At 55.9% G+C, this 16401-nt stretch overlaps 5 protein-coding genes across 5 annotated transcripts; 3 read left to right on the forward strand and 2 right to left on the reverse strand.

Annotated features, from left to right (window-relative positions):
- Positions 1 to 672: 672 nt before the first annotated feature.
- CABS01_14110 (uncharacterized protein) lies at positions 673 to 2274 on the forward strand (the record flags this gene model as incomplete). Its single annotated transcript, XM_060547450.1, has 1 exon — positions 673 to 2274. The coding sequence occupies one exon, from the start codon at positions 673 to 675 to the stop codon at positions 2272 to 2274; it is 1602 nt and encodes a 533-aa protein (XP_060393567.1).
- Positions 2275 to 3955: 1681 nt separating this feature from the next.
- On the forward strand, positions 3956 to 5793 carry CABS01_14111 (uncharacterized protein; the record flags this gene model as incomplete). Its single annotated transcript, XM_060547451.1, has 2 exons — positions 3956 to 4696; positions 4753 to 5793. The coding sequence occupies 2 exons, from the start codon at positions 3956 to 3958 to the stop codon at positions 5791 to 5793; spliced, it is 1782 nt and encodes a 593-aa protein (XP_060393568.1).
- A 695-nt stretch (positions 5794 to 6488) lies between these two features.
- Positions 6489 to 7217, reverse strand: CABS01_14112 (uncharacterized protein; the record flags this gene model as incomplete). The annotated part of the gene is made up of 1 exon (XM_060547452.1): positions 6489 to 7217. One exon carries the CDS (start codon positions 7215 to 7217, stop codon positions 6489 to 6491), a length of 729 nt encoding a protein of 242 aa, XP_060393569.1.
- Positions 7218 to 9476: 2259 nt separating this feature from the next.
- On the reverse strand, positions 9477 to 11820 carry CABS01_14113 (glycosyl hydrolase family 3 N terminal domain-containing protein; the record flags this gene model as incomplete). The annotated part of the gene is made up of 3 exons (XM_060547453.1): positions 9477 to 9886; positions 9954 to 11328; positions 11392 to 11820. The coding sequence occupies 3 exons, from the start codon at positions 11818 to 11820 to the stop codon at positions 9477 to 9479; spliced, it is 2214 nt and encodes a 737-aa protein (XP_060393570.1).
- Positions 11821 to 14861: 3041 nt separating this feature from the next.
- CABS01_14114 (uncharacterized protein) lies at positions 14862 to 16298 on the forward strand (the record flags this gene model as incomplete). Its single annotated transcript, XM_060547454.1, has 2 exons — positions 14862 to 14865; positions 15031 to 16298. The coding sequence occupies 2 exons, from the start codon at positions 14862 to 14864 to the stop codon at positions 16296 to 16298; spliced, it is 1272 nt and encodes a 423-aa protein (XP_060393571.1).
- Positions 16299 to 16401: the final 103 nt, after the last annotated feature.

Raw genomic sequence — 16401 nt, forward strand, 5'->3', positions numbered from 1 at the left:
GGCTGAAAGGAAGGTCTTTTCAATTGTGCCACGTTGTACAGTATCACACGACGGAATTCAAATGCAAGCAGACTGGCAAAATAACGATAGCCTGATGAGATTCTCTCATTGTGTTTGTGTCTGTATACATAGGTTCGAGTCTGAACAAGACTTAGTCAGCATTCAAGGGTTATTCTTACACGCAGGACTGAATGCTTTCCATAGGTAAGCTTCGATAAATAGGTCATGCTTTTCAAATGACATGAGAATTTTCGAGTGTGAGTTTAGCGGCATTCAGGTCACTGAGTAGGATAGTAATCTACAATAATCGCATTGGGAGATGAGATACAGCTAACATCCAGTCCCTCCATCTCATCATCAGAGTGAGATATGTTCTCATCACGCCGAGTGACTCTTCGATGACAGGCAGCGGGGGTTGCCGGCCGACCACAGCGCTGACCCCACCCTAACTTTGACAGTCGCGGGGAGCTGTGGCGCTTGCTTCCAGGAACATCAGCTAAAGAAAGACCCCGCCACTTTTGTCAATTTCATCATCATCATTCTCAAATCTGAATTGCTGCGAAAGCTTCACAACTACACCCTTTCCCTTGCCCTAACAACTTCCACCACGATCCGAAAAGCCAATTCTGTCTCGACATAGATACACCTAGAAAGAGACGTCAAACTCCCAACATGTCTCTGGCGCAGCTCTCCCGCCTGCTGCCCCTCCCTGAGGACGAGCTAAAGCAGATGCTCGACTACGCAAACACGCTGTCGAAATCCGAAGCCGCAAACCACTTCAACGACTTACTGGGCGACTCGCCACAGGCCGTCGAGTTCATTTCCTCCTTCAATTCACGACGACAAGAGAAAAAGACCCCAGCCCCAGCGCCGCAACCCAGTTCGACCAGCTCCGGTGCCCCGGAGCCTGCTCCAAAGACGTCACGGGGACCCAAGAAGAAGAAGGCAAACATACACACACCGGCCGCAAGACAAATCGAGGCTGCACCTCCCCCAGGAGCAAGCTACAACAAGAAGTCACAGGAGGACGAGTGGTATGGAGGGAAGAAGCCAGCTCCGGCGGCGGAGAGCAGCGGCAGCAACAGCATCAGCACCGCCTTCCCGCAACTTGGGGCCCCGTCGTCGGGTTCTAAGCAACCACCAAAGAGTGCTACCCCTCCCCCGCAGCAGCAAAGAACGGCCGGAGGCTACCTGATATCCGATGTCAAGGCGAAGCCCAAGTCGAACCCTGTATCACGATCCTCCACCCCCAAGCCTACGACGAAACCTACAAAGATATCGATTGCCGGAGGTACGCCAATGGCAGGTGCATCCACGGCCCTCAACGATTTAGACGCGGCTATTAGATCTTTGGAGCTGACGACGAACCCGACAATGGGTGACGATCCGAAAGCAAGGAGGTGCAACTGCGTTGCTACACGGCACCCGCTGCAGACGGCGGCGCCCAACTGCCAGTCGTGTGGCAAGGTCATTTGCGTCAAGGAGGGCCTGGGGCCATGCACATTCTGCGGCACGCCTCTGCTGTCGTCGGAGGACGTACAGGGCATGATCAGGGAGCTCAAGGCCGAGCGAGGAAAGGAGCGCATGGCTGCGGACAGAGATGCTCATAAGCGGGCCGAGGTCAGCAAGAAGCCGGCGCCTTTTAGCCAGAACAAGATGTCCGAGGCGGAGGCCAAGGCCAAGGAGCACCGGGACAAGCTATTGAACTTTCAGGCGCAGAACGCGCGGCGAACGACGGTCAGAGACGAGGCGGCAGACTTTGATGTCAGCGGAGCCATGGCCGGCAGCGGAGGCAACATCTGGTCGACGCCCGAGGAGCGGGCCAGGGAGCTCAAGAGGCAGCAGAAGATCCTCCGCGAGATTGAGTGGAACGCGAAGCCCGAGTACGAGAAGCGGCGGCAGGTGGTCAGCATTGACGTGGTAGGTGGCAAGGTAGTCAGGAAGATGGCGGCTGTGGAGCGGCCGACGACGCCGGACCAAGAGGATATTGTTATGGACGAAGTTGAAGACGAGAACTACAGCCTCACCAGTCAACGGCAGGGTGGACAGGGTGGTGTTGGCGGCGGCGGAGCCTTTAGTCAGAACCCTTTGCTGGGAGGACTGATCAAACCGGTGTGGGATGCCAAGGGAAAGGGAGCGCAGCTGGAGGGCCGCAAGGACAGAAAGACGCAGTGGAGGAGGGTACAGGATGACTTTGGCGACAACGAAGCGGTGATCTTGGATGGCGGGGCGCATGGATACTCGGCGACGGGTGACGAGCCAGCGTGTGGTTGAGTTCACGGTTCAATGACTTGTCGTGGATTGGAGTGGAGAGTACGGGAGTATTAGAGGACCCTCAACAAGTGGTCAACTGGATGATTGGGTCAGAGTCTCTTACAGATGAGACATGAAGACATGAGTAAGCATTCCTCGGGGAGTTGATGGATCTGGACAAAGCATTGTGTAGCGGTGACGGAGATACGCTCGAGTGTTTGCACGTAAGGCATGATTGGGGGCATCTTATATGAGACTTAGACTACGGATACCTACCTTGCTAAATCTACCTTATTCAGAGATGGAGATGCTCGGTTCACATTTGGGCTTGGGCAGCAATGCTTCAGCTTCAGGGGTATCCGTTCAGTAATCCAATCACAGACAAAGAAGAGGCCTGGAACAGCAGGTCGGTCTTTGATGAAGAGCAAACATTGTATACGGATAGAGGATGAGTGCAGATGTTCAGGGAAGTGTGGTGGTGAGGTACCGGGATGGGGAGGGACGGGAGGCGGTGGTGGTGCGGTGATCATGGTGGAAGATACTTTGGTACAACGTCATGTGACTTCGTGTCTTTGACCTGCTGAGTCAGGCCGAGCGGGAAGCTGGGCGTGTCGCAGTTGCTCGATTTTTGCCGCCACCACTGTCCACGTCGCCTCGGTCGGGGTGTTTCTTTTGATCTGGCAGGCGCGGGCATCGACTCGCCCCGTGTACCTGCCTACCTTACCTTCCGTTACTGACTGGCCAAATTCTGACATGAGTTTCCATTGCATCACACTTTTATTTTTCTCGTCTTCATCATCTTTAATTTTCTATTCTCTCTGTAGACTCTATTTGCATCCTCTTGCGTGACCACCGAACTGGGGTCCCCGTCTGTTTAGCGAAACGAACCCCAAGAGCGTTAGGTCAGGACGACTGGGAGGGGAGGATTCGCCATTGTTACAGTGGAGAAGCCGCTGCAAGACACAGCCGAGAGACACTGGAGTTTCTCCCCCAAGGGCCAGAACAACGAGAACAAGAGTCAACAATCCACGGAAACACACACGCCCACGCCCACACACACACACACACACATCAGACGAGACACACCTGGGCAGAAAAAAAAACATACGGGGACTTTCATTGTGAAAGAGAACAACCGACGGGAAGGTTAGCCAGGTGGGCGAAAATAACGCGACGCAGACCGCGTAAACCGCCCTTTTCCTCCTCCACCCCAGTCATCGCTCCTCCAGGCTCCCCGTTCCGTCTTCCATCCCCCCGCCCGTCCATCAATTGCCCCCAGCTAATTACCTATCGTCTAACTACCGTCTTACTCTTAGGTGCCCGCAACCGTTAGCAAATGCCTCGACAGCGGACAGCACCGCCTGTGTGACCTGCCTAGTGTTGTCCGCGTACCTCACCTATCTATGCAACTGGACCACAGCCCACCACCACCACCACCACCACCACACTCAACTGCACCGCACTGTTCCTCCACCACACCGCACACCCGATCCTCGTCGCAACCCTCACCCGTCACCTCGGTCACTCCTACACCTCCGACCACCAAATCTCTCTCTCCTCTCCCCTCGCCGGCCCCGTTACCGTATATCGTCCTGATCAGTGTTTGAATACACTCTCCAACATAGTCGGTCCCTGCGTCCGTCCGCCGCTCGAACCCTCCGTCATCACACTTCAGTCCGGCGCATCACCAATTTGTCCGCCCATGGACTCTGCCTCCATCCCGCCCCGGCTGGGCCATATACACGAATCCGACCGACAACACCTCAAAATACACTCGCCCGCGGCCCTGCAAGACACGGGATTGCTCCCGAATAAAGCCGCTCGTCGTGCTCTGCAGCCTTTGGCCCGACCACAGCCCGTCGCCTCCCCCGACGCGCTCCCCAACGACAAAGTCACATCTTCCTTGGGCGACGCGACTGCGAATAACCACCACAATCTCCATAGCCACGCCCACGCTCACCTTCACCCACAAGGCCAACAACCCCAGCCCAGCTACCAGCAGCCTTCACAACCCTTTTCAGCGTCAAATCACCTTCCTCGCATAGCCGATCACCATCCTCCCAAAACCGCCTCAATCGCTGCATCCTCCGCACCTTCTCGGGTTAATCCATCCGCCCACCAGCGACCGCTCCCCTCCTCTGACTCGCAGACCTCGAGCCTGTCCGCCGAACCCGCCAACATCTTCACGCCGCCCGCCAGTCAGGGTGACATGCCGGGAGGAAGCCTCAACGGCCACGATTCTAGCCAAGAGTCACAATTACTTCAATTATCACATATTGCCGCCGCCCAGGACAAGCTGGCCGAGGACAATGTAATGGCAACGGCCCGGAAGCGAATGGCCGACGGTGCTCTCAAGGAAAACACCTCTCCAGTTCGGATGGGCCACTCGAGGAACACGAGCACCGTCAGCATAGCCTCTACTACAGCCAGCAGTATCGGTGATGTAAGTCGGCACGCGACACTAAAACAAAGATAGCATGGCTGACCCAGAATGTATAGTGGACCAGCGACCTCAAGACGCGCCTCTCGTACGCAATGCTCAAGGTCAATCACGGCTGGCAATCACACTCCATTGATGAAGTCGAATCCATGGCCTCCCAGGCCGCCTCGCCCACCTCAAGCCATTCCACCTTGCACGGCCGCCAAGAGCTGTCTGCAAGTCCTCGCGCCAATATGGCTCGTTATCAACCCGTGAGCGCCGCCACCACCGCAAGCTCTGGTCCCAGCCCTGCAACCTACGAGTCCTTCTGGAAGGAGGGCCAAAGATCCACGCATACCTCTGCCTCACCTCCCGCACCTGTCCAGCATCAAAACGTTCCTACACTTGCACCGCCTGCTCCGATTCAGCCGTCAAGGCCAATCGGGGGCCATAACCCGCGCCGAAATTCAAACCCTCGCTACACTCCGACTCTTCTCTCCCACTCACACAGCGCGTCACCGCATACCCCTTCTCAACCGAACAACAACGCGACGCCAAATCAGAGGTTAGGCCGGACTCCACTCATCGACCCGATTCTCTTCTCACCTCATCAAAACGTTAGAGAGCAGGATGCCATCGAATCACTACTCTTCATGAGCAGCCCCGGAAACTCGGCCAATATGAAGCACAACTACTCGTCGTCGGCAGCCTCGAACTTGCCTGGTCGCCATGCTCTGCCAAGCTCACAACCCCGGAAAAGTCTGCCCTCGCAACGGCCCCTGCCGCAAAAGCGTGTGGGTTTTGAAAAGAGCCCTGGAGGTATGACGGCAGTGAGCGATATGGACATTGACATGGACTCACCTCAATCACGAGGGCCGATGAGGAGGCGAATCAACGGAAGTGCCAGCTTCTCCGGAGGAGCCATTGGCAGCACTCTTCGTCCTCAACTGTCATTACCAGCGGCCCTCGGCAGCACCTCACGACCGCGGCCTCGCTTAGCGGACGCAGACATTGAGCGGATGATTGATCAAGCAGCGCAAGCGGGCGACAGCTCTGACGACGATGACGGCGAAATTCAGATTCCAGGGAGAAATCGGTCAGAAGGGGCCGTAGGAGTATGAGTGCCGTGTTTTGTCCTGTTTTTTTCGGGTTTCTTCGCATGGATGATCACCCGGGGGATCTGCATTGCTTTTATTTGGATTGCATATACACACGTGTTTTGGCGCCGGAAGAACCGAGGTTGCAAGGTTCCCGGGCGAAACGCGACGATGATGACGACTTTCTTTTTCGCTTTCTTTGGGACACATATATACACCTGCTCATTGGATACTGTTCGCCCGAGGTCGGGTTCTCAGTATTACACGGGCATTTAGTTGACTGTTTTTGCCCGTCTTCTATACCAGGGAGGGGGCTTCATTCGGGGAGCATAAGGGGGCCTTGCACCTCTGACGGAGTTTTGAATCTTGGAGTTTCTCTTTTCAGGATGTTATATGCATTGCATGGCCAAGGCCGCGAGTAGCATCACACACGCATAGGATGGTGACCCTTTGGTCACCGTGCAAAATGAAAGCAAATTATTGGTTTGTACAAGTCTGAAATTCACACGCGTCGTGAGACGCTTAAAGGTATCTGAGTAGGCCAGCAAGGCCGTCGATATCGGTTTCCCTGAATATTCCCGTGTCAAAACGTCCACCTCTTACTTCTCTCTAATGCAGTAGCCGTGCAGGTATATAGTAGACAGTAACATCATTACGAGTAAAGCCACCCCGAAAAACGCCAGTCGTATCCAAATAGTCATCAATCCATCCGAGTCTCTCTACCAGCCTCCGTGGTGGCCATGATGTCCGTGGTGACCGTGGTGACCACCCCCGTGATGAGGAGGCCCGCCGTGGTGCCCATGCTTCTCACGTCCCATCAACGAACCGACCAGACCGCCGAAGCCACCGGAAGAGTGGTGGCTTCCGCCGTGGTGCGGGGGACCATGGTGCGGCGGACCGTAGTGGTGGCCTCCGTAGGGTGGCGGGGGAGGTCCGCCGTGATGGTGGTGGTGATGACCTCCGTAGTGATGGGGAGGCGGGGGCGGAGGGGGCGGCGGGTGGTGGTGTCCGTGATGCCCGTGGTGTCCGTGACTGTGGCTGCTGGAGTGATGACTCCCACTCAACCTGTGCTCCAGCTTATTCGCGACCACCGCGCCGCCCAGAGCACCCGCCACCGCGCCGAGTTTCCCGCCGAGGAACTTCTTTCCCGCGTACCCTCCTGCCGCGCCGCCGCCGATGGTGGAGACGAGGCCGCGTTCGCCCTCTTGGCCTGTGCCGAGTTGGGCGTCGTAGCCTGGTGGACCGGAGGATCGGGAGCGGTGGTGGGAGGAGGAGCCCGGGAGGCCGAGGGAGGAGAAGGAGGAGTGAGGGCGTTCTGAGTTTGCGGAGCGGGGGCGGTAGCCTGCGCTGTCTATGAGGGGGCCCGTGGAGAGGTGGCGGGAGGAGGAGCCGCCTCCTGGGGTGTGGGTGTTTTGGCGGGTGCCGCCGTAGTAGTCTTGTGCTGACATTTGTGGGTGCTGCTTAGTTGTGTTTGGTGATGATGTTGTGGTGTGTGTAAGTGGTTTTGTATTCGCTTCTCGAGGTTTGAGTATAAGTGGCGAGTTTGTTGATGAACAAGATATTTCCAAAAAATAAATGGGAAGGGAGACTGGGGGATACCGGCCTTAAGTAAATCGGTCGTCTGAACAGGTTCACAGGGGAACCAGTCCAAGCTGGGGGGTGAGTGATCAAGGCATGACTGTGACTTTGAGAGAAACCTAAGCTTCGCGACGAGGATGGATCCCGGGAGCGGCGCAAGGTCGCGCTGGGGCGGAGTTTTCGGGCTTGGGGTGGGTGGTGGTAGGGAATTGCGTAAGGCGGCGGCCCCTCTTTTTGGTGTCACTTCACATTCACAGAGGGACACACTACACACTCGCTCCCGCGTCCATCCCTTCACGGACACTCCACATGGTCGCCGGGGCTCAGCGCCCAACGGGTTGATATTACACGTAATTCACGATGGGCAGGTCATTCTTCTCCGCGGGGGATGGTTCGACACGCGTTTGATGTGTTCGTGCCTTGGCCGTATCGTCTGGCGGCGCTAGTGGGCGAGACAGATGGTCATTATGCCGAGTCTTTGGATGCCGTCACGGGATCCTCATGGAATGTACTTCTGCACCACGTTCTGCAGAGATGTATCTCTGTATGGAGTATGAGGGATGGGGTATATCTATGTGGGACGGAGCGTCTGATGTGAGAGAAGAATGTATGCTCGTCATTGTTTGCCCTGACATTATGCCTGGTGCCTCGACCTTACTCTCAGTTTGTTTGTTCGGATATACAGGTACAGACGGGAGGAGACGCAAGGTAGCGTTCCATCTGCAAACACACCTTAATTTTTGCTTATTCGCGGATTGTGGATTACCGGACCTGCAGACGGCAGATTGCGAACGCACGGCAGATTCCCACAAGGCGCATGCTAAGAATATCGAATCGGTGCTGGGCGAAGTCGGCGGGGGAGATGCGAGATTGCCGGCTGGGGTGCGACAGGGCGCGAGGCAGCGTCAATAGTCGATAGGGCAGACTTTTGGCGAGGACTGAGAGTGGATATGAGTACTGAAAATAAGGACTGAGGACTGAGTATGAGCCTGAGAGTGAGAGTGAGGATGAAAGTAAGAGTGAAGAGTAGAGGTGAGTGAGTTCGGGGGAGGCGGTGCGCTAGGCCCCACCAGGCGGTTCCACTTTCTCTTTCGGGATGGACCATGTCACCCTCCGTCCCGTGCTTCGGGTCTTCGGCGTTAGGGGTCCCAGTCGGCGAGTCCGGAGAGCCACCGCGGTTGCGTCCTCACCTTTACTATCGTCAACCACCGCCTCTCTCTCTCTCTCTACACTCTATAGAATACATCTCACAACAGTCGTCTTCATCAACAACGTCATTCTGAAGCTCCGTGAGGCTTCAAGTACCTCCGCAATCGGTCTCGTCATCTTCTACGGTTCACCTCCGCTGCACCCTCGGCTACACTCGCATCTTGACTTGAGATTATCCCCAGGCACAAAACTTACGTGGGAATAACCTTCATCCCAGCTCAGCCTCACAGACACCTCAGACCGCGCCCACTGCCTCGCAGACGCAAACCAGCCCCGGGTCACTTTGGTTTTGAAAACCTTCAGATCACATCATGTTTTGAATGCAATACCTTATTATTTCCGGTCCTCGCGCTTCTTCACGGCTTTAACAACTTCACACTATAAGTCTCTGTAGACTGGCCGTACTCTACCCAGCAGCCAAGACGGCAGACACGGCTCCACGGCAGCAAGGTTCGCCTGTTCGTCGCCGACTCATGAGAAGCATGAGCCCAGTAACATCCTAATCTGCCCAGATTGAGGCCCACCCCGCTATCTTCTAGAACATGTCGAAACATTTTCTAGGTTCTTGAAAAGATGCCCGAGCCTCACTCGCGGCGCGCTGGAGCTTGGAGCAGGGATGGGACTCTAAAGTCGGAACCCGCGCCACAGTCCACATCGGCATCTCGGAGACTTCGCCCACATTCCCGAACGCGAGACGGCGAGAGCCCACTGCCGTGGCGGAACCACGACCGCTCCGCCGCATGTTCGCTTCCGCCAAGCCACTATTCCCGTGTCACCCGGCCCGACGTGGTGGACTTGGAACCTCACTACGCCTCACGTGAACATCCCGCCGGCCGGGCCTCAATTCAAGGTACTGCAGTTTTTGTTGCAACATTATCGTCTCATTGCATCGACCAATATGCTATAGACCTACACGGACTCTAGGACACGACCAGGCTTTCCTCCAACGCCAGGTTTCTGCTCGACGCTCCAACCTTGACGGTAAACGTACCCGCCGGCACAACCCAGTTCTGGCTTGCGACATCCCAATAGCTCAGATCTTTCCTTCTAAGGTTGAACGTCGCTACTGCTGATTCGCCCTCGCCGAGTCTCAACTTCTCGAATCCGCGGAGCTGCTTCGGCGGAGACAGGGGTGCGCCGGCCGGGAGGGTAAGGTACAGCTGCGCGATCTCGGCGCCGGCGATGGATCCCGTGTTCTTGATGGTCGCCGTCACGGTGGCAACGACCTCGAAGAGATCGGCGCGGCCACCGGGGACCACCTGGCCGACGGCCGGGCCGGAAGTAGCTGTGGATGTGACGCTGATGTCCGAGTAGGTAAAGTTGGTGTATGCTGCATGTTTCATTAGCATGGTTTTCAAGTGAAGCATCGACCCTCCCCTAGAGCACAAAAGACCTACACAATCCGTAACCAAACTCGTACCGCGGCTCAATGCCAGCCCGGTCAAAGTGGCGATAGTCGATAAAGATGCCCTCGGCAAAGTTATCCTCGAGCGTCTTGGACACCGCAGTGCCGTAGTCGGCGACACTCTTGCCAATCGTATACGGCAGCTTTCCGTTGGGGTTCGTCGCGCCCCAGAGGATGTCAACCAGCGCATTGCCAGTCTCCTGCGACCCGAGCCCAGCCCATACAATGGCCTTGACGCCGGGCTGCGCGAGGATCGTCTCGAGAATGATGGGCCCGACACTGTGCACCACGACCACGACATTATCGTTGACCGCCGCCGCGGCCTTGACGAGCTCGTTGCCGTTGTGCCACGGGTCCAGCGTGTTGCGGTCGCCAATGTTGCCGTCGACGGTGATGTAGCCCTCGCCCGAGTCCGACGTGATGAAGACAAACGCCGCGTCGGCGCCGGCGGCCGCCGTGGCGCCCTGCTGCGCGTCGTCGGTGCTGCTGGCGGACACCTCTGTGCCGTCCTGCTGCGCGCGCTCCCGGATCGCGTCGAGGGGGGCGACGAGGTAGGGGTAGTCCACCGTTCCGGAGCCCCATCCCATGCCGAGGGTGCCGTTGTTGCAGCTGCGGTCGTAGCAGGCGTTGATGCCGGCCGGGTTATTCACGGTCGAGGACCCGATGACGGCGATCTTCTTGGGCGCCTTGAGCGGGAGGATGGCGCCGTCGTTCTTGAGCAGCACGATGCCGTCCCGCGCCGTGGCGCGCACGTTGTCCTTGTGCGTGCCCTGGACGTTGGCCGCGAGGTTGACGGGCGGGTACTCGCCCTGGTCCTGGCCGAGGAGGTACCATGCCGCGAGGATGCGGCGGACTTTATCCTCGATCGTGGTCAGCGAGACGGTGCCGTTCTCCACGACCGTCTTGAGCTGCGGGCCCCACCACACGGAGCCGGGATCGTTGTTGTAGTTGGCGCCCGGCATCATCATGTCCAGCCCGGCCTCGGCGCCGCTGACGGTGCCCGTGGTGGCGTACCAATCCGTCATGACGTACCCCGGGAACCCCAGCTCTTCCTTGAGGAGCTTGGTCATGACGGCGTCGTTTTCGCAGGCCCAGGTGCCGTTGATTTTGTTGTAGGAGCACATTACCGAGGCGACGTTGGCGTGGACGGCCTCGGCAAAGGGCCAGAGGTAGAGCTCGTGCATCTCCCTGTCGCCGACGTTGCTGCTGATTGTCTCGCGGTTGAGTTCCTGCTCGTTGACGATGTAGTGTTTTGCCGTTGCTTGGACGCCCGAAGACTGCATGCCCTCGATAGTCTCTCTGGTTGCGATGCCCATGAGGTACGGGTCCGGGCCGAAGCCCTCCCAGTTTCTACCGGCGTTTGGTGTCTATTCAGATTCAGTGGTCAGCCACATTCTTTTGAATCGCAAGTACGGGGTCCCAGAACCTACTTTACCCAAAGCACCACACGCAGGGCCAAGCATAACATGGACACCAACGCCCCTCGCCTCAGCAGCCTTGAACGCGCCCCTCTGCCGAATTAAATCGACGTCCCACGTCGCGGCCGCCTGGATACCTGGCACGAACGCCGTCACGCTGCTGGCGTAGCGGACACCGAGGGGCCCGTCCTGGAGACAGAGCGAGGGGTAGTTGATGGAAGACGCGGGCGAAGTGTTACCGACACAGAGGCCCTTGCCCCAGCCGATACCCGAGACGATACCAATCTTCTCGTCGAGAGAGAGCTTGGCGATGGCGGCTTCGGCTTTGGCGTAGGCTGCGTTCCATTCCGGGGTGCGGACGGGGCTGCCACCTCCCGTGGAGTTTTGCGCGCTGGCGAGGCAAGTCGCTGCGGCCAGGAATGCGATCTTGGGGAGATGCATTTTGATAAAGGAACGTTCAGGTCTGTGGGACGGATGGTGAGAGAAGCGCAGATGTGTGCGGCCGGGGGTCTTCGCCTTTATACGTCCCCGGAGGCCTGAAGCTCGTGAGCCTCTTGGGAGCTTTCCTCCCCGCTTGAGGGGGAGTGACGATCCACACCGTTCAGTAAACCAGAGGTGTCTGGCCAAGCTGCCGAGGACATGGAGAAGAGGAGAGAGGTCGTCATTCCTGCAGGGTCAATCTGCGTGAATTGGGCTCGGTATGTCCCTGTGATCTCATGTCCCGCGACAAGGACATGTATGGTTCCGTGGCCCAGTGGTTGGCATAGTATAAATTGCCAATTGGCCCCCTTCATGTCTTGGCCCTGTGCGTCTACATTAAGGGGGCAACTTTAGAGTTGAGCCGTTCTCCATACTTTTGAGTCGGGATGTTCGGTAGTAGTATCCAGCGGCTTGGTATTGATCATCCCTTCCCAACATCCATGGTCGGTGATTATTATTCAGTATAGGTAGTATTCGTTGACCACATGTTTGTGCGTTCATCCCATAAAAGTAACCATGGATATGTGCCGCTAGAGAACTGTGGCCACATCGCGGCGGCTGCTCCCCTCCGGTTTGGAGAAATGGGAGAAGATCGTCCCGGAACAAAACGTCGGACTGCGTTGGTCTCTCAGGTGACATTGACATTGCCGTAGGGTTACATTCGATCTCTTGGAAGCCGGGGCATGAGGCGATGTACATGATGGGCACATGAAAATGAGGGGAAAACTCCAACTGATCCACGGTCTTTTCAGTCTCGTTCAAGAGTATTCCCGCGAATGGACACCCGTTCACAAGACGTCGGGCCGTCTGCCGCAAGACCCAATTGCAATAGAGCGGTTATTTGCTATTGTTCTGAATTGCCGTACACCATTAATGATTATTCGCTCGAAAGCGAGTCCGGGCCATAGCCGGTTGAATGTCGTGGCCCCTGAACGCAATTAAATGACGTTGTGAATCTTAACTTATTAAATGCCAGCCCGCTTGCAACCCCGCGTTGGGATGCCCGCTCGGCGGTCGCTTGTTGGAGAACCCGGGGGGGAAGGGAACGGCGGTGGTCGGAAATTTGAAGCTCCCCTCATTTTTTTCGCCCCTTCCTGACAATGAAAAAGGATGAACTCTTCCGCGTACTCATGTTGGCATCTCTGACGCAATGCCAATGGTGTGTCGACTGCTTCGTAGCGAAGTGCCTCATCCAGGCCCTGTTGTGTTACGCTTATGATGTTGTGAAAACTTGGCTGGTAGTTACACACAAGCTGGGCTGCATGTAATAGAGAGCACGAAATATACTTTAGGTTATCGAGAAACGCGCAACTGATTGACTCCAATTCGGAGAAGTTCTCTCAGACTCCCAGGTGTCTGCACCGGGAACGGAAAGACGAACACCAGCTTTTAAGGTTGTGCGCATGCTCGGCCGAGGACTGCTAGTAGTGTCTGAAATGTCACTCTCACGCACATAATCATTTGGACCTTACGGATACACAGTAGAGCAAAGAGGAGAAGATGAAGTCAATCGAATAGGAGTTCTTCCATGAAACAACTGCCAGTAAACCTAGTTTACTGCCCCTGAACCATGTGTCGACAGTGATGAGTTAATTGTGCATTAACTTTTGGGGATGAACATGGATGGGTGACGCACCAAAAGCAATGAGCCAAACGGTGCTCAAGGACCAAATTGAGCAAACAGTGACACTCAATCCCGACCAAATGCGCAGAAATTGTCCCCAAAGAGTGAAGACTGGGTGGAGAATGCAAAAAAAATGGCAAAAAATATATGAAGATGCGGCCAGTGTGGATTGAACACACGACCTTCAGATTAAGTGAATGAAGTTAACTTCAGTCTGACGCTCTCCCAACTGAGCTATGTCCGCCACGATCTTCGTTGACGCTTCCATTTGTTTATCGTGCTAAGTATGTAGCGCGCCAGCCCCCGGGCGACAAAGTTGAATCTCCCGTTTCGCCGATGTTGAAGAAATCGCGGAAGATTCTTGCAATAAGAGGTCTCAATCGCCATTGAATTCAGCAAGATGACCAACACAAACAACCAAAGAGTTGCAAGTTGCCCTGTCACCTCTGTAGTCAATTCGAGTCATATAGGCGCCCCACCGCTTAGTGACACGCTCGCGGAAACGATCACTAGGATAATGTTGTTGAGAGTCATAACTTTATTAGAATTTTCTGCGGTAAAGATAGAAGTAGGTTGCACGGATAGTCTCAACAGATCCGGATTCTTTACGAGTTCCCGATAATCTAAAAGTGCTCGACCCAAAGAGCATCTGATCCGCCGACTATCGGGTGGTTTCGTACATCAACCGCCATGCCTCCGTGTTCGTAGGACAATTGAGACCGCCGGAATCTGACATGCTTGTCAACATGTAGTTTCAAGATGCACGAGAGGATCGTGATCCTGCACATGTTACAAATCAACTCATCACTGGGAACGGCAAACCTGCCATCCGCTGATCCCAAGCCTCGAGAAATAAAGGTGACTCAGCCAAACAATCTTCGGTTAGACTCGGTCGGCGCATGATAGCTCGCAGTCGTTCCGCCCTTCACTACGCTTTAAATTCCGCTAGACCCGTCCTCTGTACATAGTCCGCGCCCTGCGGACAACATGCAGGAGTATCAAGCGGGTGCTTCAGCGGGTCACCTGTGGGCTAACACTCCGATGGGCCCATGCTCCGGGATGCGGAGGTGGACGCGGCTCGGCTCCCGCTCTTGTTTGGACTTAATCTTTTGTCTTGCATGGGGTTGATAGATAAACCATCAACGATTTATGAGTCAATGGCATCTTGAGGTACGACTCACATTCGAGAGCAATATTGGTATAAATCACATTGAATAGGACACTGTTAAAAAGTCAATTGATTCAGAACATCTTCATCTTTGTTCAATTCTTTCTCATTCATTGAGAGGCTTATCATTGGAAAACTTTCGGCATCGCATTACCGATACATCATCACCGACAATACCATCTCCTCTCACCATCCAGAACCTCATTCATCATGGGTGAGCTCGCCGAAGAAACAAGCAAGCTCCAACTCGGCTCCGTACCGTTTGGCAAGCAGATGTTGAAAGAATTTCTCCATGACCCAGCTTATCACAACATGAACAATGGCACGGCATCCCCAACTCAACCACATCTCATTCCCCGTTCACTAACATAATAAACAGGCTCATTCGGTACTATCCCACGCCACATCCAAAAAGTCCTCCGTTCCTACCAAGACGAAACCGAGGCCCGCCCAGACCCCTTCATCCGCTGGACCTACCACGACCACCTCCGCGAATCCCGCAAAGCCGTAGCAGAAATCATAAAGACCCCGCTCGACAGCACAGTCTTCGTCCCCAACGCCACGACGGGCGTCAACACGGTCCTCCGCAACCTGTCCTGGGAGGCCGACGGCCTCGACGAGATCCTCTACTTCTCCACAATCTACGGCGGGTGTGCAAAGACGATCGACTACATCGTCGACACCCGCTACGGCCGCGTCTCGGAGCGCGGCATCCCGTTGACGTACCCGATGGAAGATGCCGACGTCGTAGCCCTCTTCCGCTCCGTCGTCGCACAATCCCGCGCCGAGGGCAAACGCCCCAAGATCTGCCTCTTCGACGTCGTCACCAGCTTGCCGGGAATCTGCTTTCCCTGGGTCGCCATGACGGCCGCCTGCCGCGAGTTGGGGGTGATGAGCCTCGTCGACGGCGCGCAGGGGATCGGGATGGTGCACCTCGACGTCGCGGCCGCCGACCCGGACTTCTTCGTGTCCAACTGCCACAAGTGGCTGCACGTCCCGCGCGGGTGCGCCGTCTTCTACGTGCCGGAGCGGAACCAGCACCTCGTGGCGTCGACGGTGCCGACGTCGCACGGGTATGTGCCGCGGTCCGGGCAGGTTCGGTACAACCCGCTGCCGAAGAGCAAGGACTCGCAGTTTGTGACGAATTTCGGGTTCAACGGGACGTTTGATAACAGCCCGAACATGTGTGTCAAACACTCGATTGAGTGGCGTAAGAGCCTTGGTGGAGAGGACAAGATTCTCGATTACCTCCAGACACTGGCCAAGAACGGCGGCAAGAAGATTGCTGCGATCCTCGGGACGTTTATCCTGGACAACAAGACGGAGACGTTGACAAAGTGCGCCATGGTCAACGTTGCGTTGCCGATGGTGAGCGGTCCTGATGCGGAGTCTGTCTCGGTGGGTTCTGATGGCACGGTCACCGTTCCCGAGACGGAATCTGCAGCTGTGGGCGCCTGGCTTGTATCCAAGTTGATGGGTGAATACCAGACCTTCCTGCCTATTTACAGGCACGATGGTCGTTGGTGGGTCAGGGTGAGTGCGCAGATTTTCCTCGACGAGTCCGACTTTGAGTGGACCGGCAACATGTTGAAGAGTCTGTGTGAGCGCGTGGGCAAACAAGAGTACAAGACGGAGGAAAGCAAGTAGAGTGAAGAGACGCGGGGAAGGGTTCTTGCTTTTATATCACAATGCCATTCATTTACTATGCCGGCTAGAGAGCTCAGAGGATATCTAAGCTAGAATGAGGTTC

The sequence above is a fragment of the Colletotrichum abscissum genome (assembly GCF_030869225.1).
Source record: "Colletotrichum abscissum strain IMI 504890 chromosome Unknown Scaffold_51.1, whole genome shotgun sequence".
NCBI classification, from domain to species: domain Eukaryota; kingdom Fungi; phylum Ascomycota; class Sordariomycetes; order Glomerellales; family Glomerellaceae; genus Colletotrichum; species Colletotrichum abscissum.